At 39.7% G+C, this 27,362-nt stretch overlaps 1 protein-coding gene across 2 annotated transcripts in view; it reads right to left on the reverse strand.

The window, feature by feature from the left end:
* The window catches only part of IFIH1 (interferon induced with helicase C domain 1), a 57,548-nt gene that overhangs the window by 2,943 nt on the left and 27,243 nt on the right, over window positions 1-27,362 (reverse strand). For both annotated transcript variants that reach the window (XM_034786312.1, XM_034786311.1), the window contains exons 3-14: window positions 27,065-27,247; window positions 19,718-19,801; window positions 14,937-15,157; window positions 13,451-13,664; window positions 10,734-10,951; window positions 9,115-9,231; window positions 8,203-8,326; window positions 7,856-8,083; window positions 5,445-5,701; window positions 3,002-3,151; window positions 1,441-1,602; window positions 523-713 (exon numbers count right to left, since the gene is read on the reverse strand). In XM_034786312.1, coding sequence (XP_034642203.1) covers window positions 523-713; window positions 1,441-1,602; window positions 3,002-3,151; window positions 5,445-5,701; window positions 7,856-8,083; window positions 8,203-8,326; window positions 9,115-9,231; window positions 10,734-10,951; window positions 13,451-13,664; window positions 14,937-15,157; window positions 19,718-19,801; window positions 27,065-27,194 — 2,096 coding nt within the window. In that variant the 5' untranslated portion in view covers window positions 27,195-27,247. The remainder of the gene's footprint in view (window positions 1-522; window positions 714-1,440; window positions 1,603-3,001; window positions 3,152-5,444; window positions 5,702-7,855; window positions 8,084-8,202; window positions 8,327-9,114; window positions 9,232-10,733; window positions 10,952-13,450; window positions 13,665-14,936; window positions 15,158-19,717; window positions 19,802-27,064; window positions 27,248-27,362) is intronic.

The raw sequence follows: 27,362 nt of genomic DNA on the forward strand, positions 1-27,362 counted from the left end.
AAAACTGACTCCAAAAATAATTGCACAACTTTTTTTCGCTTTTCTATCTCTTGAAGATACACAGAAGTTAAAAATTAGCTTAACATTAAAGTTGCAAGTTTAATATCAAAAACTGCTAAAACAGAAAACAAAAGGAAATATAAACATGCTGTATTGCAGTTTGCAACATTGCACGTACTTAGCGTTTTCGGTTGCTGGTTGGATTGTTAATTACATGCAGTCTATACAAAGTGACCTAGTCAATATTGCAACTGGAACCCAATCTTTTTCATTTATTGATATTTCATCCTATATTCAGCTTAGGACCACCATGCCCCACCACCTCCTCAGCTGCACCAAAACCTTGTGTAGCTGAGGAATGAGTCCTCCATTTCTTACTAGCCAGAATTTGGCTTAGATATCTCCAAAAATACTTTGATATTTTATTTTATAGCAGCTGCAATGTTACAGGCTCTTTGCAGACATACTGACAGTAAAACAGGTTCCTTCCTCAAAGAGAACAAGTAGTTGGGTAACACTTACTGGAACTCCTTTTTCACATTGACATGATGCATATTTTCTATCACTTGTATGTCTTCCCCAGAACATTTCAGTTTGTGGCAATTTTTGCAAAGGAAAGTTATTAGTGATGGATTTTCCTTGTATGTCTTAAGCTGATCTCTCTTTGCCTTCATTTTTTTTTCCATTATACTTTGCATCTGAAAGCCCTGAATCTAGAAGCAGAACAACAAGAACAACAACACTGTCATAGTCTGCTGAAGCTACAGCAGCAGATCTATAGAACTGAAAGATTTATTTCCAAGTTTACTTCCAAAACTCCAGACATTTGCAATGAATACAGGTTCTGGAAATGGATACAGTTAAAAGGACACGGTCAACTTTAAAATCACTCTTTTGCCCAACAATTTATGTCTGGCTCTTCTTGTTACAAGTAACTCCTACAACGACTGTCACAGAGATTTGAGAACAGTATTTTTCTCTAAATTTTCAGTTACTTTACTTTGTTCATAGTCAGTTTCACCTAGTTTAGGTGGTTTTTTCTATCATCATCAACAGGAAAGAGAAAATGTTCTTTTAAAAACAGGTAAATGTGGTTGTAAATCAATAAATATTGGCATGAGGAATTGGGGGCAACTGTCATACCAGATAACTTTTTTTTAAAAAATAAGATTTTGTGTTGACAGTGTTCCTTCTAGTCTTCAAGAAACACACCTGTTTCTCTTTATAAGACAAGGGAGAGGGATAGCTCAGTGGTTTGAGCATTGGCCTGCTAAACCCAGGGTTGTGAGTTCAATCCTTGAGGGGACCATTTAGGGAACTGGGGTAAAAATCCATCTGGGGATTAGTCCTGCTTTGAGCAGGGGGTTGAACTACATAACCTCTTGAGGTCCCTTCCAACTCTGGTACTCTATGATTCTAAGTAGGAGTCAGAGGCAATACCTTATTTAAATATTCCTCCCGTCGCATCCTTTGGACACGTTGAATAGCTTTATACATCATTTGCTCACGAAATATATTAACATTTTCACGTTCAACAGCTCCCGATCCACCAGATGCCACCAGTACATATGTGCTCTCATCAGCTCGAGCTCGACCCCGGGCCTGCAGTTTGCAAGAAACATAGGCTTAGAAATCCTGCACAGCCCTTCGCTCGGCCATATTCATGTAACTAAAGATGTTCAGTGTTTCTTACTTGAAGTTAAGAGAATAAGAATCCCTGTGCAGCATATTTGCAGTTAAAGATTATTCACCTGGCTCTTGGATAAGCAGCATTCTAATACCCTGGGCTGTTTCTGTAGTCCATTAAAGATAAAACACCTAGCACGTGGGTGTTAAGGAGATATGGTACTAAAGGGATCATGAGACAAAAATCTTTGAAACTCAGAACCTAAGTTTTGCCCGGGGGGGAAAAAAAAAGTGTTGCACACACAAACACCATATTAGTTCACACATAAAATTCTAGCATTGACACAGTGGTATTTTGGGATGCAAGTGTTCCTTTGCATGTGTGTTATTTACCATAGCAAATGCCTTCACAATTCTATATTCTGTTTATTACTTGGACTGTAAACTTTTCTGAGCATGGGTGTCTTTTGTTATCTATTTGTATTGTGTCTAGCACACCAGGGCTTGGGCCTCCAGATTCCGATGCAATACAAATAATTAATATTGTCAGTGAATGATTTAGAATTTTTTTCCACTAAAAGCCTTTGTCATTTATTTTCGTGAGGGGGCGGGGGAGAATTAGTAAATGAAAGCTCATTAAATCAATAGAAGGGGTGGGTACACTTCTCCTTCTGGAGCCCCTTCTCCAACATGATACAAGGGAGTAACGGCCAGCCCTTCACATTTGCTCTGCCCATCCTCCCTCCTGTCTTCAGAAAGGGCCACCAAAGATCTTAAATATTGTGAAGAGCTTTGAGCAGGCACTTCGCACCTGGGTGAATTTCACACTGTGCACAGGCAGAGGATGATGCATGGAAATGGCCTTAGTATACAACTGTGCAGAACACCTCTCTGAGCACCTTCCCTAGCCTCTGTCTGTCAGAGGGTGGAGATGGATGGCAGGAGAGAGATCACTTGATCATTGCTTGTTAGGTTCACTCCCTCTGGGGCACCTGGCATTGGCCAGTAGACAGAATACTGGGCTAGATGGACCTTTGGTCGGACCCGGTACGGCCTTTCTCATGTTCTTATGTTATGTTCATATATGTTCCCCTTTAGTCCGCAAGGGTCCCAAGATTTGCTCCAAATATGATACGTACAATTCTAAAAAATCATCATTCGTATTAAACTGGTTTGAAAACAACCATCAGAGAGCGCATAGCTCCTGTGTATCACCTCCAATCCGCCTCCTGACTGAAAAAAGTTATTTTGGATTTTAGACACGACAATGAGAAATGCTTATTTAAAACCACAACAAAAACACAACCCTAAATACAAACCATATTTAAAAAAAAAAAAAAAAAAAAAAAAAGACCCATGTTGTAAACTGACATACCTGCACCATAGCTATTTCATTGGTAACAAGACCATAGCGGATAACTATGTTACACTCTTTGATATCCAGGCCTTCTTCAGCCACAGTAGTAGCAATAAGTAGGTTGACGTTTCCAGCACGAAATTTACTGATTATTTCTCTTTGTTCATTCTGTCAAAACAATTCCATGAATTTGATTCAATATATTAACTTCCGGTGTTAACTTCTAGCACCTAAAACTAGTCACCCTTTCCTTTCTTTAAAAAGTGCAGTGAATTATGGCCAAAGTTTGAAAACTTGGGCACTTAATATTAGGCACCATATTTAAGCATTTTTTAGGGGATAAGAAACTACACCACTGACTTAAATGGGTGCTGTAGATGCACAACACCTTTGAAAAAGAAAAAAAAAAAAATCAGGTCACCTTTATTTAAGCACCTAATATTAATATTAAGTGCCCAAATGTGGAAAATTTCACCCTATAATGTTAGCGAATTCGGAGGTATCAGAGGGGTTGGACAATACCGGTTCTTTTTCTGTCATTAACAGCAGCACTGATAGAAAAAAAAAATAAGGTCCTGATTTTCAGAGGTGCTGCGAACATCTGCCACTATCGCTGATTTCAACTGGAGTGATGGGGCTCAGCACCTCCATAACCAGGCCCAAAAGGTTTTTTAATTTCCCTATAATAATAATAATAATAATAATGTTAATGTAAAATTTTCCTCTTTAGATAAACAGCATAGTGACTTGGCAATGAAAAAACTGGAGCACTGACCAGGCTTTTAGAACAAAACAATCTTGTGTGCAGGGACATGTGACATCTTTTGAAATCTTTCTACATGCTCTGTTCAACTTTAGAATCTAGCAGCTTTCAAGGAAAAGCTCTGTTTGCTCTTTTATCATTATACCATATTGCAAAAAATCTTCATCTAAACCAGAATCATGTCTCTGAGGGAACAATTCCTAACATATTTTTAAACTGAGAAACCCTGATGTAAATTGGTTCTGTCTAGCATGTAAACCACACTTGTTTTTTAAAGTGCTGAAATGATAGTCTGTCTCATTGGGAGCTAGAACAGGAATACAAGGGGAAAATTTAGCCAATTAGAACATTCCTTTTTGAAATCTGAATAATTTTTGGCTGCAGAAAGTCACACAGAAAGCACAGTCAACAAACAGAATAGCATGAAGTAAACCAAACTGAGTGATTCATTGTGAATAATATTCATTGTGAATTTTGGCAATTTCTCATTCAATAATTATCCAGCCCTGGTGTGAAGCATATGGGCCTATGCAAATTAAGTAAACAGCAATACAAAGAACAGACAGAGGTCAATAACATTACAACTCTTTTCTTTTCAATTTAATACTAAATATGACAATAGGTATTATTTTTGTCTCTTAAAATACAATTTTTAAGGATAAATTGTATTTTACAAAAATTAGTTTAATATCCCACTTTAGTGCCAGAATATAAAGCGCCCAGGTCTGTCCTGCCAAGGCTGCCCTACTGAACTCAAGGGTTTGTACAGATGTAACAAATGACAGGAGTCAGTTCATTGATGTCAGTAGGCTTGTACTGAGTGTTAGTCAAGTGGAATTCTGCCCATTATTTGAAAATCTACCTTACTTCTGTGAGCCCAATCCTTTGAAAACAATTGGGGACAGTTCTAATTGCTGTGAGTAGGACCATTAAATGCTGATCTCGGTGGTGTTTGCAGGAGGGACCCTTAACACAGAGTTTTGGGTTCTTCCCTGGAAGAGGTGACATTACAAACACCCAAAGCAGAAAATTCCCAACAATCCCTGCTCGTTTGGCCTTTGTAAGATCGTCTCTTCTAGAGGAACCTTAGGCCTTGTCTTAACTGACACAAAGGTGTTTTGTTATGAGATAAATAATGCATGATAGAATTTTACAGTGAGATAATGAAGAGAAGACCAGGCACTTGGAATTTACACCAGGAGGTAGCAGGATCAGCACTATACTTTCCGCCGTCCTTGGCTACAGTGCCTTGTCTCCACTATGTTTGTATGCATGATAGCTAATGGAGTGTTAGTTGTAACATGGTAAAAACACCCCTTTTTTGTCAGTGAAGACATAGCTCAGAATTCTGATCTCAGGCCTCAGCTGATAAGTGAGGGCGGGATGGTCTAGTTTTCAACAAATGTATTTTAAAATATGAATAGCACTTTGTACTTATGTAATGCTTTTCAACTAAGCCTCTCAAAGTGCTTTACAAAAGGTGGCTATGAGTGCCCCCACTCTTCAGATGCAGAAATGAGACACAAAGCAGGTAGGTGATTTGAACACCATCGCACAAAGTCAGACACAGATGTGGGACTAGAATTCTGGTCTCCTGACTCCCAGTCCTCTGCTCTAACAATTAAGACAAGCTGCCTCCTTCAAATATAAACACATTTTTAACACCACTCCTTTAATTACATTTTCTGTTAGAGTTACCTGAGTCATGGGTTTAAATTCACTGTTATGCCCAGCTCCAATAAGGTAGTGAGCTTTAATTCCCACTTCTTCAAATTTTGTGTTGTCCTTAATCCACTGAAAAAGGGCAAATGCACTTTGCCGAGTCTTTGTGAAGATAATTCCCCTAGCTTCATCAGTCTTTGTGAACTCCTCCATTAAGGTGTTTCGCAACTGTGTCAGCTTCTCATTTTCATATTCTGGCTTTCCAGCCAACTCTTTCAGCTGTTTCTTTTTTGCTGTAAAAATAAATATAAAATCAACAAGATGCCATCATGTAAATAAATGCTTTTGAAAAAGCAGAATGAATTTATATTTCTCCCATACAAGCTAATTCACACCACAGTATGAAGGGCTGGGACACAGCAATTTACTTTACAAACTACTTTATGTTACAACATTTTTGGGGTCTCAAGAATAAACAATACTTTAGTCCTTACACTAATCTACCGAACAGCTTGAGAAGTGTTGGCAGGCTTTATATTAAAAATCCCTACATTAAGACACACTGGACCTTACAACTGGAGTGCATTTGTGGAGTGGTGGCTTTGAGAGGACAGAGGCCATGCCCATTGAGAGACCCTTGTAAGGATGCCCCGCACTAACAATTTCCATTGCATGGGAAGAAGCACCAGGTTTGGCTTATTGTCTGAAAAAAACGTTATACGTTCAGTGCCTTACAGAGGAATGCAAATTTCAGCTGAATGGCCTTAGACACGTTTATTACACTGTATGTTTGCTACAGCATGGGAGGAGCATATAGTGAATTCCAACACACATAATGTGCTTTTTTGAGGGAATGAGACTTATTAATACTATCTTAGAATGTAATCAAATATTGGAGGTGTGACAAGTTTCTTTAGGCACTCTAATTAGTTAAAACCATTACATAGTGATCTCTACAGTAAGGACCACCTCCCATAGGCAATCCCCTGTCTTAAACAGAGAAAAATTAATGTAAAAATAAATTTCTATCCCAGTGTCACTAATGCCACCTTCAGTAATAAAATGGAATAGATTTTTAATTTACTGTTCCCTCATTAAGCTCTTTGAATTTCATTCACTTTTGGCAATGAAAAACAGGCTAGTCTACTAAGTTTTACTTTCTGAGCTGTTTAACTTTCTAGTTCTCAGATATTAACCCGATGTTGACATGTTCAGGCTGCAAACATTTGAAGGGATTTCCTTTAAATATAAACCTTCCTCCACTGGAAGTTGAAAAAAAAAACCCCCAAACATTTCTACTGAGACTGTTGTGCCTATTATCTCTTTGAGGCTTATCTACAATAACGTATGTTATCTATATTCTGTAAGGACCAGACATATTTAATATGCTATTAAATATTTTACAATAAATCTTTATAATAAGTTTGGCTTTGCAGCGTGGTTTCACAAAACTTAAATTTTGTGACCTAATTTGATGGGGCCCTCTCTCTTTAGAATATCTCCCAGGTTTCCAGTACGCTTTATCTTTAGTAAAAAGCCATTTCTATTAGGAAGCTATTTTTCCTGGCTCTCTATGATGTGTGCATATGTGGTGGTGGAGGCACAGAGCGTTTGTATTTATAGCAACAAAGAACCCAACATGCACTTCTAAATTCTAGAAGGCAACTAGGATTTGGTCCAAATTATCAACTGGTCTGATCCTGTTCCCATTGAGGTCTATGGTAATTTATATTAACAATAATCAGAACTTTCTCCTCTGAATGAAAAGTAAAAATATAGTATGTGTTTTTTTGGCACAAGGGTTTGAATTAAAAGAGCCATAGCAAATCAGAAGTATAGCTTGCCTTATTTATTGTACTAAAAAATGTTAGTCTAGCTGCAATAGGCCGAGACTACCAAACAACTATTCACATGACAGAACCACCCCTACAATTAGCATTGTTCTTGTTGGCAGCCTGAGAAGCAGGGCAGAGGATTTAATGATCATGTTTGAAGAACCTCACATAGCCCATCAAACAACCATCTGACAGAAACAAGTTTCAGTCATCAACCAAGACTGGATTCACACCAGTGACCTAGACATGAGAGACTGCGTCTCACAATTATCAATCCCCAGAAACTTCAAGTACCTGACAGACTGGTTAACGTGCGATAAATGATCTCCTGAGCTTGTATCAGAAATATGCAAAATCTTGAATACGAGAATACACTTTTGTACAAAGGACTATACCATTAGATATGAAAATATCGTATGATGCTGACAGGGTGTTTAATATATTTTATATAGTATGCTGTGACATACAAACTCTATAGCACTGAATGCCATAGAAGGGTCTATGAACTAATAAGTACCAATGCAAATCACATATTACAATGTCAGTAGTGTATACTAGTCAGCTGCATGGATTTCAGATTTTATTAAGTATCACCATATATTTCATGCTCACCGTAAAATAACTTTATCAGAAACGTATCTGTTTCATCTAGTTTTGATGCTACTGGTTCATCGTCGTCTTCATTTACTGTTGTTTTCTTGCTTTTCTCCTCCTTATAGAAGTTATTGAGGTGGTTGTATGCATCGATCATTCGGATAGTGTCATTAATTTGCAGGGCATCATTATACTTCTTTAAATGCTCCGCACAAACACGTTCTTTACGGTTTTCTTCTTTTGCAGCTAAAAACAGAACATATATATACACATCTGTATCTGTGTCTGTTTGTATGGCTGCACACACAGATGGCTAAAACACCTCCAAAGTCATGATGCATTTATGTTAAAGTATTTTTTAATACCTTTTTTCTCCTCTTTAACCGCCCACTGTTCGTAGGGCTGAGTTCCAAATTCAAATGTTGGGTTGAGGTGACAATAATTTTGAATTTCTGTCATAATTTCTGTAATTTTCTCTCTAAAGGGATCCTAAAAGCACATGGATAAAAAGTAATTAAACTTACAATCGTTATTCTGCCAGCAACAAAAATGGACTGACCTTTTCAGTTTAATATTGTCTACAGGAAATTCCTTAAACAAAAATTTGTTTCAGAAAACAATTAAGGTTGCTGAAGGTACTTGCTTATCTAAACACTTAAAGCCAAGGAAATCATAAATATTATACTGTCCACATAATACATTTCTAATGAGTATAAAGTAATGCAAATTTCCTCACAACACAAACTTAACTATGACCCCAAATTAATACTATTCTTTCTGTTATCTCAAAAATATAAAAGCAACCCAAAGCCCTTTTGAAAAGGAAAGAAACATTTTACATTCAGCTTGACATTGGTCTACAGAAATATAGTGCGTCATTAATTTCAACATACACCTCTACTCCAATATAATGCTGTCCTCAGGAGCCAAAAAAATCTTACCGCGTTATAGGTGAAACCGTGTTATATCGAACTTGCTTTGATCCACTGAAGCGCACAGCCCCACCCCCCCGGAGCACTGCTTTACCACGTGATATCCGAATTCGTGTTATATCGGGTCACGTTATATCGGGGTAGAGGTGTATATAAATTTTGTTTCTTTTTCCAGAGTTCATTTATTGTTGGATGAGTAGAAATACTATGGATCACTATCAACCTGCAGGGCAATAGTGTTGGCCTAAAAAACCTTGACTCCAATCAATACCTCTTTAAAGATGAACATACGTTACTGCTTAGATTTTGCAAAAACAAAACAAAAACAAAAACAAAACATCATACCCTTCTTTTGTCATCTGCAATCACAAACTTCTTATATGGTTCCTTCACCTGATCTTTCAGCTGGGAGACATGTTCTTCAACAGTCATGAGTCTATATGCATCAAGATTAGCACAAATCTGGAAGGAGAAAGATTTTTGTTTTACTTTTCATATATTTTATGAGTTATTCTACATAAACAGTTGGATGAGTATATTGTGCCTCCTTTATTTATATACATGTTTTAACATGGTATCTGATCTAATTTAAATTCTTCCTTAAAAAGACAGTGTGCACATCCTATGTATCCTATATAGTTCTGCAAAATATAAAGAAGTGTGGGAAAAGCATCTGAGATAAGCTAATCAAACCACATCGTAAATCGAAGATGAGCCTTCCTATATAGAGGAAACAAACAAATGTAACTATCAGCTTAGATTGCAAAATGGGAATTTGAGATGAGAAAAAAAAAAGTACATCAAGATTTAGACATGAAAAATCTAGATCAAAAAGACTTTGGATACATGTAGGATAATAAAGTGGAATATAGGAAATTGGGTTTCAGAGAGTAATTATAAAAGTAAGAGCTGGACCTTTTTGGAACATGAAACATCTAGACATTTGCCTGTTAACTGCACAGATTGAGAGATTTTTTTCACTTTTGATGTTTTCAGTAAGAAAATATTTTCTCTCTATTATATTAATCTCAGTGACGATAAAGGGAAACATTTATATCTTCATGAATGTAGAAAACAAAGGGTATATGACATATGACATCTGAATTGCAACATTTCTTCATCAAAAATTAAACCAAAAACAAACATCCTATTTACTAAGTTTTCAATACAGATGAAGAATATAGTTTTTCTGGTTTTCTTTAAGACAGCAAGTGGCTGTATTTTTAAAAGTACATCACAATTCTTCCTAATCTAACTGGGATTAAGTTGAGACAACACAACTTCTTCTTATAGGGCATGCCTATTCAACAGTAATTGGTTTATCTAGAAATTGCACTAAGGCATTGGGCTAAATTCTGCTTTTTGTTTCACCAATATAATTCCAATGGAGTCCATTTAAAATAGAGTTACATGGGATTTACAGCTGTGTAAATAAGAGCAGAAGTTGGCCACTGTCTCCAGAATCATCTTATGCAAATTACCCATTCTTTCTTCCTAATTAGAAGTTCTAATTGTTAGAAATTTACACCTTTGACTGCTTATTGTTCTATCCACAACAATTTCTGCCTGTTTAAGTATTACTGGATTGTTTCCCACCTTCTTCAACCCACACAAATGTTGAAGCTCTAAAATATCAGCAGCTCTAAAAAACACATCTAAAAAACAACATGTTCCTGCAGGACATGACAGTACTCTACAATTTCCAGAGCACTGATGGGATTTGTAGGTTTCTAATAATAAAGTGAAGCCAACCCTATCTATTTACCAGATCCTGCAAATCCTTACTCATGCAAATGATTTCACTAACTTCAAAGGGACAACTTACCTATGAGGTTTACAGAATCAGGCCTATGTACTCACCAAAAATTAGGGGATTCATTTACAGCAAAATACTGACTTCAATAGGAATTTTGCTTGAATAAGATAATATTCCTTGGTGATTTGCAACTTTAAGGGCTACTTACTTTCAGAATATGTTCTTCCGCTTTCTGATGAGTTCTTGCCCCTCCTACGCCAGGTGAAGCAGTTAGTCCCAGGATCTGAGGCTGTGGAATCAGGGGTTTGTTTTCTTTTCTGAATCTATTGTTTTTCATCTTTTCTTTTAAATAACGTCGCATTATATTGTTATAGACGCCTTCCTTCTGGGTGTGATGACATTCATCAATAACAATGAGAGAAAAGTCTGGAAAACACACCCAGTACAAAATGGTTAAGATTTCCTTTGAATGCAGTACTGGAGTAAATCAATCTTCTTACAGCAAAGGATACCTTGCCACTAATGAAGAGGGACCCTGTAAATCTGTTTGGGATCTAATATATATTTGCTTTAAAAGAAAGTAAATTTCATGCACTATCCCTGGAGGGTTGTGTTTATGTATGTGTATGTATTGCAATGTGCTTTGAAATCTGTTTGAAACAGCACTATTAAAGTGCAAAGTATTTTTTTACATTATATAAACTGCCTTTTGTTGTTGCAAGAATGAACCCCAGAAACATACTTTTTTAACCATGTGTTCAACAAACTGTGCTTTATTATTTATTTATGGGAGAACCTATGACGTGTTAAATGCTTTCCAGACATTCAGGAATGGATGGCCTTGCCCAAGAAGCTCACAATCTAAGCAGAGAGAGGTTTTTTCCCTTAAGAAAGAAAAAAGAAAAAAAAAAGATGGGGAGGAAGGCAAGCTATATATAGAAGAGATACACAAAAGCCACTGGAAAGAATACAGAAATGTTAAGTTACTGTATCATCACCAGTGTCTTGTAATTGGGGAAACTAAGGATAATTAGATATTGTTTGCTTGTTTTTCCAAGACCAGAGGTGGCTGGAAGACCCTGTTCCAGAGACTTTCGGGGGGAAGAGGGGGAGGCAGGGACCAGAAGCCCTGTAATGTAGGGTGGGGCAGGGCTCCTTTCCCTCCCAGGAAATTGGGGGAAAGCTCTCTGAAGGAGGGCAGTATATATGCTGCCTTCTCCTTCGGAAGAGAGAATGCACCACCATGGAGAAGGAAGACAGACCCAGAATGCTGAGCTCCCACTAGGAACTACATGATTGGCAGCCCCAAGAAAAACAGTCTGGGGCAGGGTAAGAGCTCCACCTGTGGCAGAATAACTGGAGAGGAGTATGAACTTTTGTGTTGCTGTAATGGACTTTATATTTGGGACAATGAAGACCATTTGACCTGCTTTTCGTTATTAGCTCAGCCCCAGGAGGGGGCTGGTGGAAGTCCTGAGAAAGGCTGCGGGGAGATCCAGGGGGGACCCAAAAAAAGAGGGAACAGAGTGAAGGTGCTGCAGAAGCACCCCTGGCCAAGAAGGGGCGCTCTGTAATTGGCAACCCTGCCACAAAAATGCAAAGCAGAATCATGCAGTACTCTACAGTTAGAAAAGGGACTGTGTCAAGGATGCTCTATACTATTTTAAAATCTCAGGGTGGCAAACAAAAACATAAAACATCTCCCTGTTCTATTTGCATATGTAGGCAGTGGAGTGAAATTTAAGACTCCTGTTTAAAAAGGCCATGAGAAAAGATAAGGAGCAAGGGAGGAGATGTGGAGAATGAACAACGGGCACTTTACCTTAGGGCTGAATATTGACAGCTAGGAAAGGAGATTAGCTTGTGCTATATATTCACTGAGGAGATGTGTATGTCCACACACAGTGCCCCAGAACGTCAGAATGGACACAGCCCATTTTGCTTTGTCCCAAAGTATTGCAGGACTATTGCTATAGTACCAGCAGGTTCTCAGAGTCTCCTGAATTGGATTCTTATAACATCTATTTTGCCCTTCCACTTGGAACCTGTATATTTTGGAAGGCATTATTGTTGTTATTCAGAGGGGCCTAGCCTACCAGAATAGGTGCATTTCCGCTACGGAAATGGGACACATGATTTGGAGACTACACGTGGCAGGATCCACAGCTTGGGTGAAATCGTGGCCCCACTAAAGTCAATGGAGTCAGGCGCATGCGCTGTAGCTCCACTGCTGGGAAATAGAAGAATTCCTTCCCATTCCCCTCACAGATCCCTTTATTAATTTGGGCAAGTAGTTTAACTTCTGTGGACCTTAGTTTCTCCAACAATGGGATATTGTTATAGTTGCCTACCTCACAGAGTTGTGATGTTGAGCAATCCCATTTGTTTGTGTGTGTGTGTGTGTAGGAATATAACAGCTAAGGACTCAAGTACAATTTGGCTTTGAAAAGTGACTATGTAAAAATGATATCTTACTACTCAACAAAGTGGTTCCTATTCTGTATTCAGTCATATCTACTTAACTAAAATAAAGTGCTTACTGTTTTTTGTCCATCATTGCTATTGGATCAACACAGCTAAGATTGCATCAGCTGGATTCTATTCCCTTTTGCATCATCCACATAATTGTTTATTAGATTCCAGTCAGTTCACTTTGGCAAACACATTGAAGGGAATGGAGATGCAAAGGTATCACTCTGTCTAATTTGACTGACAAAATTTTTATTTCTGGTGATGGTGCACAAGAGGGCAAGAATTCATCTTGACTCTCAGAGCTCAGGTTGAGTTTGCAAGGTTAACAATTAGAAAAACAGCAGTGAGAAACAATGAGCATGGAACCCCACCATGCCTTTTTCACACTGACACTTTCCGGAGAGGAACCACACGTTAAGTTCCCCCAAAGAAAACCTTGAGTGAAAAACTTGCCTGATAACTGGACACCTTCTTCATCATCTTCTGTGGTTGCATTCAGCAGTGAATTCTCAAGGATCTGGGCAGTACTGATAATGACATCATTCTTTCTTACAACTTCAGGAAATGAGATTTTCAGCTGAGAATCACCACTTAATCCAGTAACCCGATACCAATGCTTCAGGAATGGGTTGAACTCTTTTCTGAAATGCTGCTCCACTAGTGGTACCTGAATAAAAGTTTCCAGAGAAGAATTTGAACTACACAAGACATGCAGAATTAATTCTATTAAACGCATATCACACATCAAATGACTGTTAGCTAACAAACTTCCATTCTGTGTAAACCAGTATTTATTCTATAACAGTATCCCCAGACCTTTTATATGAGCTTGTCACACTGGATACACATACCTTTATTACATATTTTGGGGTAAATTTCTTCTCTAAGCACACAAAATACCCATTGGCATTAATGGAATATAGAGTACATGCACTGTGAGAGAATATACCTCAATCTAGACAGAATTATTAATGTCTATAATACTATAGACCTTGGGCATTTTGTGCTACAGAGACAGTGGAAAATGCCCAATGGCAAAGTACTGTACTAAGGACTGTACTGTATTTTTATGAGAGTGGGTTTACTGGATCTTTACATCAAGAATGAAAAATCTTCTAAAGGTTTCATTAATTAGTTATTTAGGGGCACGTCCCCCCCGCCCTATGCCCCTAATAATGTGGTAAAAAAAATCTATCCACCAAAATTTTTAATACAGATATTTTTATTAAACTCTAGAGAAATATTTTAACAAATAGATCTTAAAGACACACCAACAATTTAAATATTTTTTAAGTTAAGGGTATAGGCTATACTTTTTTGTTTATTTACACAATTCTAATATGAATAGAAATATTTGTATAGTATTTTAAAATTTCAGTGAGAACAGTTTTAATTTATACATTTAATTGCAGTGCTGTAAACTTAAACTTGTTCTTCCTCAACAGAACCACTCAGAAAAACTGGCTAAAAATTGCTACAAAGAAAAGCGAAACCCAGCAGATGGCCTTCATTATCAAACTCAGGTATAAAAATATCATAATGATGAAACATACATTTTGATTTTTTTTAAATAATATTTTCAATTTTCATCTAAACTGTTCTAAGTAACACAGATAATGGTAATTTTTTTCTCTATATAATTGATAGGGCAGATTAGCTTCTCAGTTGTACTGATGTAAATGGGAGTCCTTTGGATTTACACCAGCGTAATGGAGATCAGAATCTGGATCACTGCCCTCTTAAACATAGCTCGATTCAAAGAGTTTATTGGCATAATGATTTGTGCTTAATTTAAAAGATCAATATTAACATGGTATACACGGCCCTGCCTCAGCTCAGGGACTGGACTAGATGATTTCTCGAGGTCCCTTCCGGCCCCACATTTCTGATAATGCAAAAAGCTTTAATCTGCTATTCCTGTTATAATGGCACAGGATACCTTATTCACAAGTACTATAACTTTTCCAGGCTCTGATGCTCTTTTCTTCTTATCCAAATGCTCTTTGGTAATGTAAACAGCCACTCTGGTTTTACCACTGCCTGTAGGGAGACATATTATAACGTTCTCCCCATTCAGTGCTGGTTTTGCAACCTCCATCTGGTAATCTCTGAGAATCAGCTCTGGTTCAGGGGAAGCTCTTTTGTCCATATTGTCCTCATCTAAGAGGATGGAAAAATACAAACAGTCAAACAGAGGAAATCACCAGCAAATTCTACAAATAACATGGGAAAAGTTTAAATATAATACAAATTTAAATATGACATATGTTTTCCGAGTAAAATGAAGGCCTCTCCATGTAACTGCTTTTGTCTTGTGCAAATCTGAACAATTTCCCTTATACTAACAGAAAAATCTGGAGTAGATAACTGGACATGTCCAAAAGTTTTACTTTAATTCATCGAAGGGACTTCCTGGGTTGAAAAACAGCCCAGTCAGAGGCTTGTTCATAATCATAATAATAAACATAATCAGGAAATAGGCAAAGCTAGTTATATGTGTTAATTTATTACTTAACACCTAGAGAGCCAAATCCTCCAACACAAGTAGGGGCAGTGGAAGTAAGTCCTCGAATGCTGTGAGCTAGTATAGTTCTACTGATGGATGTTAAAGGAAACAATCTCTGCATACCATAGGGCTCTGTGAGGACTCTGTCTGTCTACGTATGAAGCAAAGCTTTTCGGTACATGATCCACAAATTGAGAATCCACCACCAAAACCACTGTGTGAGGTGGGAGTATAGTGACTGGAGACGCTAAGGCAGCCTGGGGGCGGTTGTAGCCTTTGTACAGCTCTACTGCTGCTCTTTATTCAGTCATCCGCCACAGAATCCCCCCCTCACATATCCCATTTATTTGGGCTTTGTGTGGGACAAAGGATTTGGTCCATAATAAGTAGTCTAGGGATTTTCCCGGACATGTCCGGCATTTTGGGCCTCAAATCCCCGTCCGGGAGGAAATCCCAAAAAGCCGGACATGTCCGGGAATATAGGAAGGGGAAGCGGTGCTCGGCCGGTGGCCGGGGCCCGGGGCCAGCAGTGCTCAGCCAGGGGCCAGCGCCGGGCCAGGGCCAGCGGTGCTTGGCCGGGGCCGGGCCAGGGCCCGAGCCGAGCTGGGCGGGAGACGCTGGGGCCAGAGCCTCTTGGCCTGGGCCGGCCGGCCGCCGGAAGGAGCCGCTCGGCCAGGGGAGCTGGACTGGGCCGCACCGCACCCCGCCCCAGCCCACCTGCTGCCTCCCTGTTTCAGGCTTCCCGCGAACATTTGATTCGTGGGAAGCAGGGGAGGGGGAGGAGCAGGGGGCGGAGCGTTCAGGGGAGGGGACAGAGTTGGGGCGGGGCCGGGGCCCCATGGAGTGTCCTCCTCTTTTAAAACTGAAATATGGTAACCCTAAAGTAGTCCAGATTCTGGAAATCTATGTCTCCTGAAATACTGCTAACCTTTCATTGATATGTATAATCACACATGAATTACATTACTGGCACGCCTTCACTGCTGTTACCTATGCTAACTAGATTAAAGCTAGCACAGGTATGCTTCCCCATGCTACAATCCCATCTTCACTTGCCTCCCAAGGGTATGTCTATAGTGCAATCTGAGGTGTGATGCAGCACAGGCAGGCATATCCATGCTAGCATGGCTGAAAAGAGTAGAGTAGATGCAGCAGCAAGGGCTAGCAATGCGAATATGGTGCAACCACACCTCAGTTTGCAGTGTAGATATAATCTGAGTGACATTATGGGCTCAATGCTAATCTCGCAGCACAAAGACAGTAGGAACAGGATCAAGCCCTGAGTTGATGCATATTAAACTTACTGAATTTTAAAAGGCAGAACTTATTTCTACACTATTGTATATACATTTATTTAAGATTTATTTTATTTTCAACCATATTTTTATAGAACTCCCTGTATATGTTCTCAAAGTGCTTACATTCCACAGCAAAGAAAAAGACACTATTTCACTAAACAAAAAACAAACCCCAAATCCCGCTCTCATTGTCTGATGAGATCACTGGATGAAGAATTACAGGGCTTTTAACATCACTGTTACTTATTTTGTGTATAATGTGTCCCATTTTTTGTATCTGATTCCATTAAATAAAACTAAACTAACAGAATTTAATGAACCTTGAGAAAAGACTGCTGATGGAAACATCCGGGTTCCATTTCTAAGTGTTTTTCGCTTGTTTTATCTTTTAGTCTGAGTGCAGTACTATTTGAGCAAAGGAAAATTCACACCAGAGAGTGCTTGGCAGTAGTCATCTAACTACTACTGCTCCGTTTTGAGGAAGTGCATTTGTTTGCTTTCTGCTTGGCTAAATCCAATAGATTAATCATATTGAAACTAGCACTGTATCACCTGTCTGTTTGGTTAACTTTCAATGTCTTGAAATCCTCAAACTAACCTAACTGCTTTAGGAAAATATTTCTCTTTTTTCTGTATCTTTTTTCCTCTCTTTTGATAAACATATAGATTTAATTTTTTTTAAAGAATGTCCTTTATGCAATGTCCTTTTCTCCCAGTTAGCTGTTTCCCTGAAAGGCTCATATGAATTGCTGTGCTGGATCTACTCACACGATCAGTATTTCTTGCTTTGCATCCTTTTCCTAACCTCCTTTTTTTTGCCCCCGGCTCCCCTTTGTTTGCCGTCAAACCTAAGTGAAGAACAAAAACTTCACTACAGTAAGACACTACTAGTAAACCACTGATGACAGTATTACAGCGCCCTTGACACTCATGTAAAATACCAAACTTTGTCATTAGCAGGAGGCCTCTCTCTCTCCTTAGCTCTAATATTGGCCTTCACTAGATTTGCTAGATGAGTAAAAACAAACAAACCATAGTTTATCAAGAATTGTGTTAGCAAACATATTTTAACGAACATCTTTTTAAAACCCGACTGTAGACGGAGCAAGCTGTATTTTAGCATGCGTTAACTGGTCCTGGTGAACCCCAGGACTCACCTTCAACAAGTTAACACATTAATAAAAAAATTTAAAACCCCTTTTATCCCATACCCTGAGTGATTAATGTTTGTACATTTTGAACATATAAAGCACGATGGCCTGACCCAATGCCCACTGAAGTCAATGGGAATCTTTTCGTAGACTTCAGTTGGTGTTGGACCAGGCCCTATATGAAGGTTTCCTATTATTAATAGTGGTTTCATGAACGCCTTATGTTGGTTTTATTAGACAGATTGTGTCAGCCTGTTATATTTGGAGACCCAGATTGTTCCCAGCCCCCACACAAAGGGGAGCCGGGGGCAATCTTTATTAGGGCTAGATCCCTGAAGACAAAAGGTTTCCCTTTGATGGCAACCGAGCTCTGCATAGGAAGATCCACAATGATACTTAGGCATTGCTCTGCTCATGTTGCAGCGCTTAACCCCTAGCCACCCGACTGCCTTGTGAAATTCTCAGCCCCTGAGTTAGGTGCTTAGGCCATGTATTGTATAGGGAGAGTGAGGCACCTAAGGAGGTGATCCTCAGAAACCAGCAAGCTGAGCAGGGAGCCATCTAAACTAGCCGAGAGTGAAATGCACAGGAAAGGGACAGGTCTTAGGGGCCAGAGCCTCAAAGTTATTTAGGTGCCTAATTCCTATTAATCCTGGCCTTAAGTCCCTTACTGATGGGCCAGAGGCTGGTGCCACCCTCAAAACAGAGACCTTTCTCACAAAAAAATCCAGGGGGGAGAGGGAGCCCAAAGAAGAGGGAGTGAGAGAGGGCTTATGCACAAGAGCTAAGTGAGTGGGGCACTGGGATGTAGGAGACCCAAGCTCAAATCCCTGCTCTGTCTGATCTTGAGCAGAGACTTGAACCTATCTTCCCCCCTCTCAGGCGAGTGCCTTAACCAGTGGGCTACAGAATCAGTCTCTCTCTGGCTCAATCAATATTTAGTTATTTATACTAAATGGAACAGTCCCAACAAGAGAGATAGAGAGCCACCCCTCAGAATACTCAACAGTCCGGTGGTTAGGGCACTCAGCTGGGATGTGAGAGATGTTGGATCAAGTCCCTGCCCAAGGCATTCCCCCTCTTAGTTTGAAAATCTTGCTGTGGGTCGTCTGGGACTAGGGCGCTGAGGAGCTGGCTAGCTGTGGGGTGGAGTCAGCAATTAGTCAGCTTTGCAAACGTTGACTAGCGGAAACTTAGGTGTCTAAGGGACATAGGTGGCAGCTGAGCAGTGATTTTGTGAATGTCAGCGGTGCCTAAATGTTGGATGTATGTGCCTAAATACCTTTGTGTAGCTGGCTCTAAGTGATTTAGGAACACAGGTCTCTCTAATTTTCAGTGGAACTTGTTCTCCTAAAGTCACACAGCTGCTCCTGAAAAATCTTGTCTCTAGCCCTTAGATCCTTCAAAACATAACCAGTCAAAGTGCTGCTAAAACTTGTTCCCTCTCACTGCCTTATTCAGGGGCTGTGCACAAACTGACTCTCTTTTCCGGGATGCACTTTACTTTGATGGAAGTTGCAGAAAAGGCAAGTGATGAATTACTTTATGGCACGTCGCATATCGTTAGGCATTTATATTATGGAAGAGCGCAGAGGACCCAGTCAGGATCCGACTGTGTTACGTGAAACTAGAGTCCTTGCCCCGAAGAGCTTACAGACTAAGCTGGAGCTCACAATGAAACCATCATTCTTGGTACAGAACACTCCATGTGCTTGCTCCCATACATCTTATTTCACGCTTACTAGAATATATAAAGAAATCGTACCTGAATCACCACTTGTGGCGCTACTGTGACCCATGCTTTCATTTAAGCAACTGACACTTGCATCTGGCAAACTGACATCAGACTCTGTAAAAGATAACATTAAAAATAAATCTAAATGTTTTATGACATAAGAATATTTCCCTGCGTGCTTGTAGTTAACACTGTATTTCAACAAAGGCATGCCAAAAAGCTGAGGGGAGCTCCAAGTTATGTTAGCTGCAGCAACAGGCTGTGGTGGCTGACAATCTAGAGGAGAACCAAGCATTCAGTCCTGCTCCCAATACCAAGGCTGTGGTGCACAGGAAGGAGAGGTGTAGATAGTATAGAATCAGCTATGCCATAGGAGGATTCCATACTGTCAGAGGGAATGCTTGCCTACCCCTACAGGGCAATTTTCCAGCTTTAAGAGTCCAAAGTGGCCAGACCCAGGCCCAGCATTTAGCTTTGCATGAACTGGAAGAACAACTGCTGTGGTGACCTGTAGAGATGCCCATCTCCCAATAAATCTAAGACTTTGTGGTTTGCAAACTGTAGGTGTAAAAATGATTCCTTAGGAGACCTATTTTGACACTTTAGGCTACAGACATAACCAGACAATAACAGAATACAGAAAGTTGAAGTTAAACATGAATGTGCTAGGACCTCAAATTTCTTTAAAGTGTACAGGAAGTTCACCAGCCCTTTCTGGTCTAATTTATTACTTTCAAACTGACAGTCATAAAAATCATTTACATATGTATCCTGCACTCCCAAAGCTGACACAACATATCTTGTCAGATTTCTTAATGTTTTTTCTTGGGGTTTATCTTGTTGAAATATATAAATATAAAAACAGAAAGGACTAACAAGTTACAGAAGTTTACTGTGACAAATCTAACTTCCAATAAGACTTGCTTGTAAGCCTCTTATTAACAAACTCAATACCTGGATTTGCTTTTCCTTGCCAGCTTGGCAAACAATGAGGTATCAAGAGACAAAATGAGCTTTCCTTCTTGGGTATTACTATTACCAGTCAGAAAGGCTACATAGGTCAGTTCAGTCACTACAACCTAACTGCCTTTAATTGACTTCTACAGGTGTAACTGATTGGAACTTAGTAAAATTAAAAAAAAAAAATCTATTATTTGTATTACAGTACCATCCAGAGGCCCTAATCTAGTCTGGTGCCCCACTGTGCTTGCAGTTATGTAAGCATATATGAAGACATGGCTCCTCTCCTACAGTGCTTAAGACAAAATTTCATTTTATTAATTTTAAACCTAAAATTTCAGTCTAAAAACTAAGTGAAAATCTTATACTTACACAGTATTGTTCCACAGGGTCCGAAAGCACTCTATTGACTACACTTATATCTGGCCATGTCACTTTGGTTACCACTGAGGTGAAACATGGCTAAAGCACAGCACACAACACCACTGACTTACAGTTATAGCATACAAGTTATAGCAAAGATTGTTAATAGTTCATCTCATTTTCCTTGACTCCTGAAAATAATGTCGTTGCTACTCTAATAGAGGCATGTGCTCAAGTGTTTGCAGGATCAGGGCCTTAGCAATTAAATGTACTTTGTGGTTGTAATCATACTACAACTTGTTAAGGCAAGTGTATTTTCTCCAAAAAAATGTTAAAGAGACTCCTTCAACATGAAATCTAAGTTTCTGAAACTGTGTTTAACTCAATTTGATACTACATGTGCACCTGAATCCCCCTGGCTTTTTTTTTTTTTTTTTTTTGGGGGGGGGGGTATTTTAACAATCATATTTCATACCTATCTGTTTCTGCATGGAAGAGTAGGGACACTGACTAACAATAGCTATAAAAGGAAAAAAAGTGAAAACGACTATATACCAAGTGCTGCCAAATGAATAAAGTATGAAAACTGAAAAAAGGAAAATAAAATGTTCCCTTCTACTCTTTTTCAGCCAATGTAATCTTAGGTATTATCTGTATCTAGAGTAGATTTAAAAACAAACAAGCAAGCAAAAAAAAAAAAAAAAAAAAAAATTCAGCCAGAAGTGACTTTTACATTGGTGCCTTTTAAGTAGCACAACTAAAAAAAGTCTTTTCATGTCATTTAACAGCAAAGAGGTAACATTTAACCTACTAAACAATTTCCAAATAAAACTAGAGAGTGACAATTATGTTATACCTGCTAGAAGACTTGAACACACTGCAATGAAAATCTCTGGTATGACAGACTCATTTCAATGTTTAGCTCGCCCTCTGCTGGACGACAACGATATGGCAGAATTAAATTATAAACTTGACAGTATGGTCAGATTTTCAAAAAGGCTCAACTATTTTGGTGTCTAAATGGATGAAGAACTTTTTCTGAAACATCTAGCCCACATGACCTGATTCCCTACTGCCTTGCAGCTTTTTATGTTATTTCCATCTGTGCAAAGTGAGTGCAAAGCAAGTGTAGAAAACTACCAAGTTCAGAGGGTACTGTGTGCATCTACTTTGCACAGGTTTAAAGGACTACACAAGATGCAAGGCAGTAGAACACCTGGCCAATACTACCTATTAGTAGGTTTTCAATGAATAATCCATTATTACCCATATACATGTGTCCTGCTGTAGTCAACAAATAATCCACATAACAAAATGATCATTAATAATAAAAGCTTCTGTTAAAAAAATGAGATCTAGCACTTCCTGGATAAAGAGAAGTTACACTTGCTTCTGAGAATGGTACCTTTTAAATATATGATACAAGCATACTGGTGAGAAATGTGTGGGGGGAGAAGTAATCTGTTTCATGGTCAGCATGTCCCAGGGACTACATGACAGCTTGGTCTTGCTCTCTTTTAAGCAAGTTTTAGTGCCCTTGAAAGGTGGCTGATTACCAGAAATTAATCCTTTTATTTGTCCACAGAACAAATAAAACAGAGGCAACTGCAGAGCAATCTTTAACTTTGTCCTGGAGAGCCACCATCAATATCTACTCTTGATCTGTCCTCTCTGATGAGACCACCACCAAGGGCACAAGCATTGTGCTGCTTTGTGATGTGAACACCTGTCACTGGGGCCTGGAGTGAGTCTACCAACCTCTCCATTCAGGTGTTCAAAATGGCCACTATAATCTGGTCTAACTTCTAGTGAGTGACCGGACAAGAAAGGCTCTACATTCCCAGTGAAGAGATCAGCTACTCCATTATGGGTGTAGGTTTTCTGGCACAACCCTAAGGGCAGCACCAAAATCTGGCCCTAAAAAAATGTTAATATATTCTCTATGCTAACATTTAAATCACAAGCTACAGTATAAAACCCTCCCTCAAGAGAATTCATTAGAAGAGAAATGAAAGAGAACTCATTTTCCAAAATGAAAGAGGGTTTTTCAGGTGAAAGAAGAGTAACATTCTCTATTTTAAAATTGTGGTCATTTTCATAAATTACTTTAAAAAAAAGAGTATACCTTCCCCAAATGATCAAAACAAAGAGGCTGATATTTCGACCATTTTCATCAGCCTTGTTATCCTTCCCTCAGAGTGCTTGTTGTGCCCTACTCTTCACTGCTCCTTACAAAGCCTTTTACACCCACTTTGCACAGACAGAAATGATTGCACATGTAGTGCAAGACAGTGGAGAATAAGGTCCCTTGTGCTTTTGATAAAATGGAAAAGAGCACCCCTTTGTGCTACATTATACTGGGAAATACACCTAAAATGTGGAACACGTGGACAAACATAATGGAGAAAGTATTGGAATCAAAATGTAAACAATCTTGTAAACCTAATTAGTTGGACTGCAATATTAAAACAATGTGAGGCATTTCTAACATGAGGGAATCAGAGAATCATTTGTAAGACATATTTGAAACCTCCCTTTTTAAAATGAATGCAGTGGAATCAATTTATAGTGAACTCAGATGTAAGGTTGGATTTTCAAAAGAGCTCAACACTCAATGGCCATATGTCACAATGGGAGCAGCTGGGTACAAATTAGTTTTGAAAATCTGGCCCATAGTGCAAAACTTGGATCTATAGGTTCCAATCTGTGTGTGGAGGGGAAGGTGGAGTGGAAAACAGGGTACAGTAGCTACTTCCCCATTCTCCATCCCTATGGAAGTGTCTTATAGAACTTATCTTTCTATAGCATAATTAATGTCAATCAACATAACTGTATGGAAAATAGATCTTGTCAAACAAAACTGAAATTGTTTTTAAGGAGACTGGGTGAGAGATGCTACAATGCAAAGCCCTACCAAGGTTACTCGGTCACGACTGGTGCTGCACTCACCAGGCGTGAGTCACGAGGACTTCTGGGGGCACATCTCATGTTCTCTGTGCTGCACTAAACGGAGCTGCTCTATGATTCTTTTCCAATTAATTATGGGAGAATTTGTCTGTCTTTCTGGGAACATGGGAAGAAACCAAGGGCAGACACTGGAAAACTATCACCACTCAAGTGACTCAGCCTGTGTCCTCACTGCGAAGTGGGTGGTTTACCAGCCTGAGTGAAAGCAAAACCCAGGCTCTAACCCACACCCTCATCTGGGTCAGATAGCCCAGATTAAAATCACCACTAAAGAGAGCGGTTGTTGTGTATGGATGGAAGGGAGGTTAGGGGCAACACCCAGGCTAGGTCTTCACTACCCGCCTCAATCGGCGGGTAGAAATCGACCTCTCGGGGATCGATTTATCGCGTCCCGTTGGGACGCGACAATCGATCCCCGAATTGACGCTCTTACTCCACCAGCGGAGGTGGGAGTAAGCGCCGTCGACAGGAAGCCGCAGAGGTCGATTTTGCCACCGTCCTCACAGCGGGGTAAGTCGGCTGCGATACGTCGAATTCAGCTATGCTATTCACGTAGCTGAATTTGCGTATCTTAAATCGACTCCCCCCTGTAGTGTAGATGTAGCCCCAGAAAAGAGCAAAGGCTAACTCTGCATGGAAACATAACCAGGCTCAGGGAATGTCATTGTGTCTGGGCCCTGTTCGGGAAAGACCCTTACTTAGGGCTTGTCTACACTTAACTTTTATAGCGCTCTAACTTGCTGGCTCAGGGGGGTGATTTTTCAACTTTAAAGCACTAGTGTAGACAGGCTCCGAGCGCTGGGAACTACACTCTCAGAGCTCGGAGCTAATCCACTCGTAGAGGTGGATTACCAAGAGCGCTGGGAGAGAGCTCGCATGCGACCATGTTCGCACTTCAAAGCGCTGCCACGGGAGCGTTCCCATGGCAGCACTTTGAAGTTTCCAGTGTAGGCATACCCTTAGAGTGAAAGGGAGTTCAATCTGATCAGTTCAGTACTTGGCATGTTTTTTATGTAGTGTGACAGACCCAGACCAGTGGGGTACAGGAGTCTGGTAGAGGGCAAATATACTGGTCACTGGATGAGTAGTTTTCTGTTCCCTGAGTGACCAGAGAAGGGGCTGCACTAGAATAATCAGGAACCTGCTAGAACCAGTTAAGGCAGGCAGGCTAATTAGAACACCTGGAGCCAATTAAGAAGCTGCTAGAATCAATTAAGGCAGGCTAATCAGGGCACCTGGGTTTTAAAAGGAGCTCACTTTGGTTTGTGGTGCGAGTGTGAGGAGCTGCGAGCAAGAGGTGCAAGGTGCTGAGAGGGTGTGCTGTGGGAGGACTGAGGAGCACAAGCATTATCAGACACCAGGAGAAAGGTCCTGTGGTGAGAATAAGGAAGGTGTTTGGAGGAGTCCATGGGGAAATAGCCCAGGGAGTTGTAGCTGTCATGCAGCTGTTACAGGAGGCACTAAAGACAGCTGCAGTCCACAGGGCCCTGGGCTGGAACCCGGAGTAGAGGGCGGGCCTGGGTTCCCCCCAAACCTCCCAATTGACCTGGACTGTGGGTTCTTCCAGAGGGGAAGGTCTCTGGGCTGTTCCCCAACCCACATGGTGAATCTCTGAGGCAAGAAAATCTGCCAATAAGCGCAGGACTCACCAAGATAGAGGAGGAACTTTGTCACAGTAGGTCAATCTACCAGTTACTTTAAAACAAAACACTTTGTGATATATTGTTTATATTATGTTGGACAAAAAAGTAGCTGTTTTGTTACCCTTGTCCAAGGGTTACAGTTTTCAGAGCCAAGTCCCTCTTTGCCTTACTCATATGAGAAGCTCCATTAAAATCCCTGTTTGGATCAGCACATATGGAGCAAGGCAGGCAGGATTTATCTTGACCATTATCATTACTATCAACATGGGCTCTATCTGAACCTGTAACAGATGTGAAAGTCTTCCAAGATCACAAGCTTACGTTTGAATCATCAGATCCCATGTGGACCTGTACCGCTGCTATTTATGGTTCAAGGCACATTTTTCAAAAATGAATTCACATATATAATGGGAATATAAGTAATTAAAAATGTTATTTCTGATTCTGTGTTTGTACATGATCTAATAAGTTAAGTTTGATTATGTTGTTTTTGGTGTAAAGAAAACATTTGCCCTTAAAGAGCTGTTAGACAATTACTGGCAAAAGCCCTAGTGGAGACACAATTATACTAGCATTAAAGTACTTCTGCCAGTATAAGCTGCCCCTACATCAGGAGGGTTTTCCAGTATAGTTACAGTAGTAGAACCATACAAGCAAACCTTTTCTAATGTAGACCTGGCCTGATTTAACCTGCAATCTGTGATAATTGTTGAACCTATATGAGAATTATACATTTATTCAAACAACATCTTAACACTGGTTTTCAAATAGTTTTAAAATATTTTATTACAAACAGGAGAAAGACCAATACTGATGCTCTTTTTATTAAATGTGAGCAAATCACGAAGGCCATGCTAAAGTAGCAAATCCTAGATGTTCACTATAAACCTGCACTGGTTCCATGGGAGTGACCCCTGCTCCATGGGAACAGCAGGTAGGAGTGCTGCAGATTGCTTTGGCACAGGTCCCCCTGAGCCATTCTGTCTTGTGCAAGCAAGATGGTTCCTGGACCCCCTACTGATGCCTTAAGGGAGATTTTTCTCCAGTTGTGTTTAATCAGTTAAAGTGTGGCTGTTTTTAGTCATGCCTTAGCCCACTGCATCTCTCATTGAATTCAAGTGACTGTTTTACCTAAGGACAGAACAAAGGCTGCAGAATTTGGCCCAAAGTGGATAAGCAGTTGTTTATATTACTGTAAATATGCAGTGGGGAGTAGGGTGGGAATTTACCACTTCCACCAGGGTGTACTTTCTCCTTTTCACTTAAGCCCTCAGCAGTGCTAATAGCATACATTCAGTAAACTGAAATTTCTAACCTACAGAGAACTTACTTGAAACAAATCTATCTCTGATATTTTACAGATCTTGGTTTCAGCTACTCCTAATTCCTGAAGTTTTGTCATGTCATGTGACATGCTAAAATAAAGTACTCATTATTACATTACCTGAAACTACAGAAGCGTCTTCAAAAGATGTTCCTAATATAATGCTCTCACTGGCCAGACTATCATTCATTTCATCAATCTGCTTCAGCTCCTCTCCCACTTCAGAGGCCAATGGCTCTTCAGCTTCCATGGCCTCATCTGTAGTAGCTGGCTGCTTGATCCCATTTTCTTTGTTTTCTGTTTCTAGAAAAGTAATAGAATTTGAACTGTATCACAAAACAAGCTGTTTTCACTGAAACGTGCAGCCCACTCTCCAAACGCAGGCAACTAAACAGAAAGTCTAATCTCATATTTGCAC

The sequence above is a fragment of the Trachemys scripta genome, chromosome 11 (genome assembly GCF_013100865.1).
Source record: "Trachemys scripta elegans isolate TJP31775 chromosome 11, CAS_Tse_1.0, whole genome shotgun sequence".
In the NCBI taxonomy this organism is placed as follows: Eukaryota; Metazoa; Chordata; order Testudines; family Emydidae; genus Trachemys; species Trachemys scripta.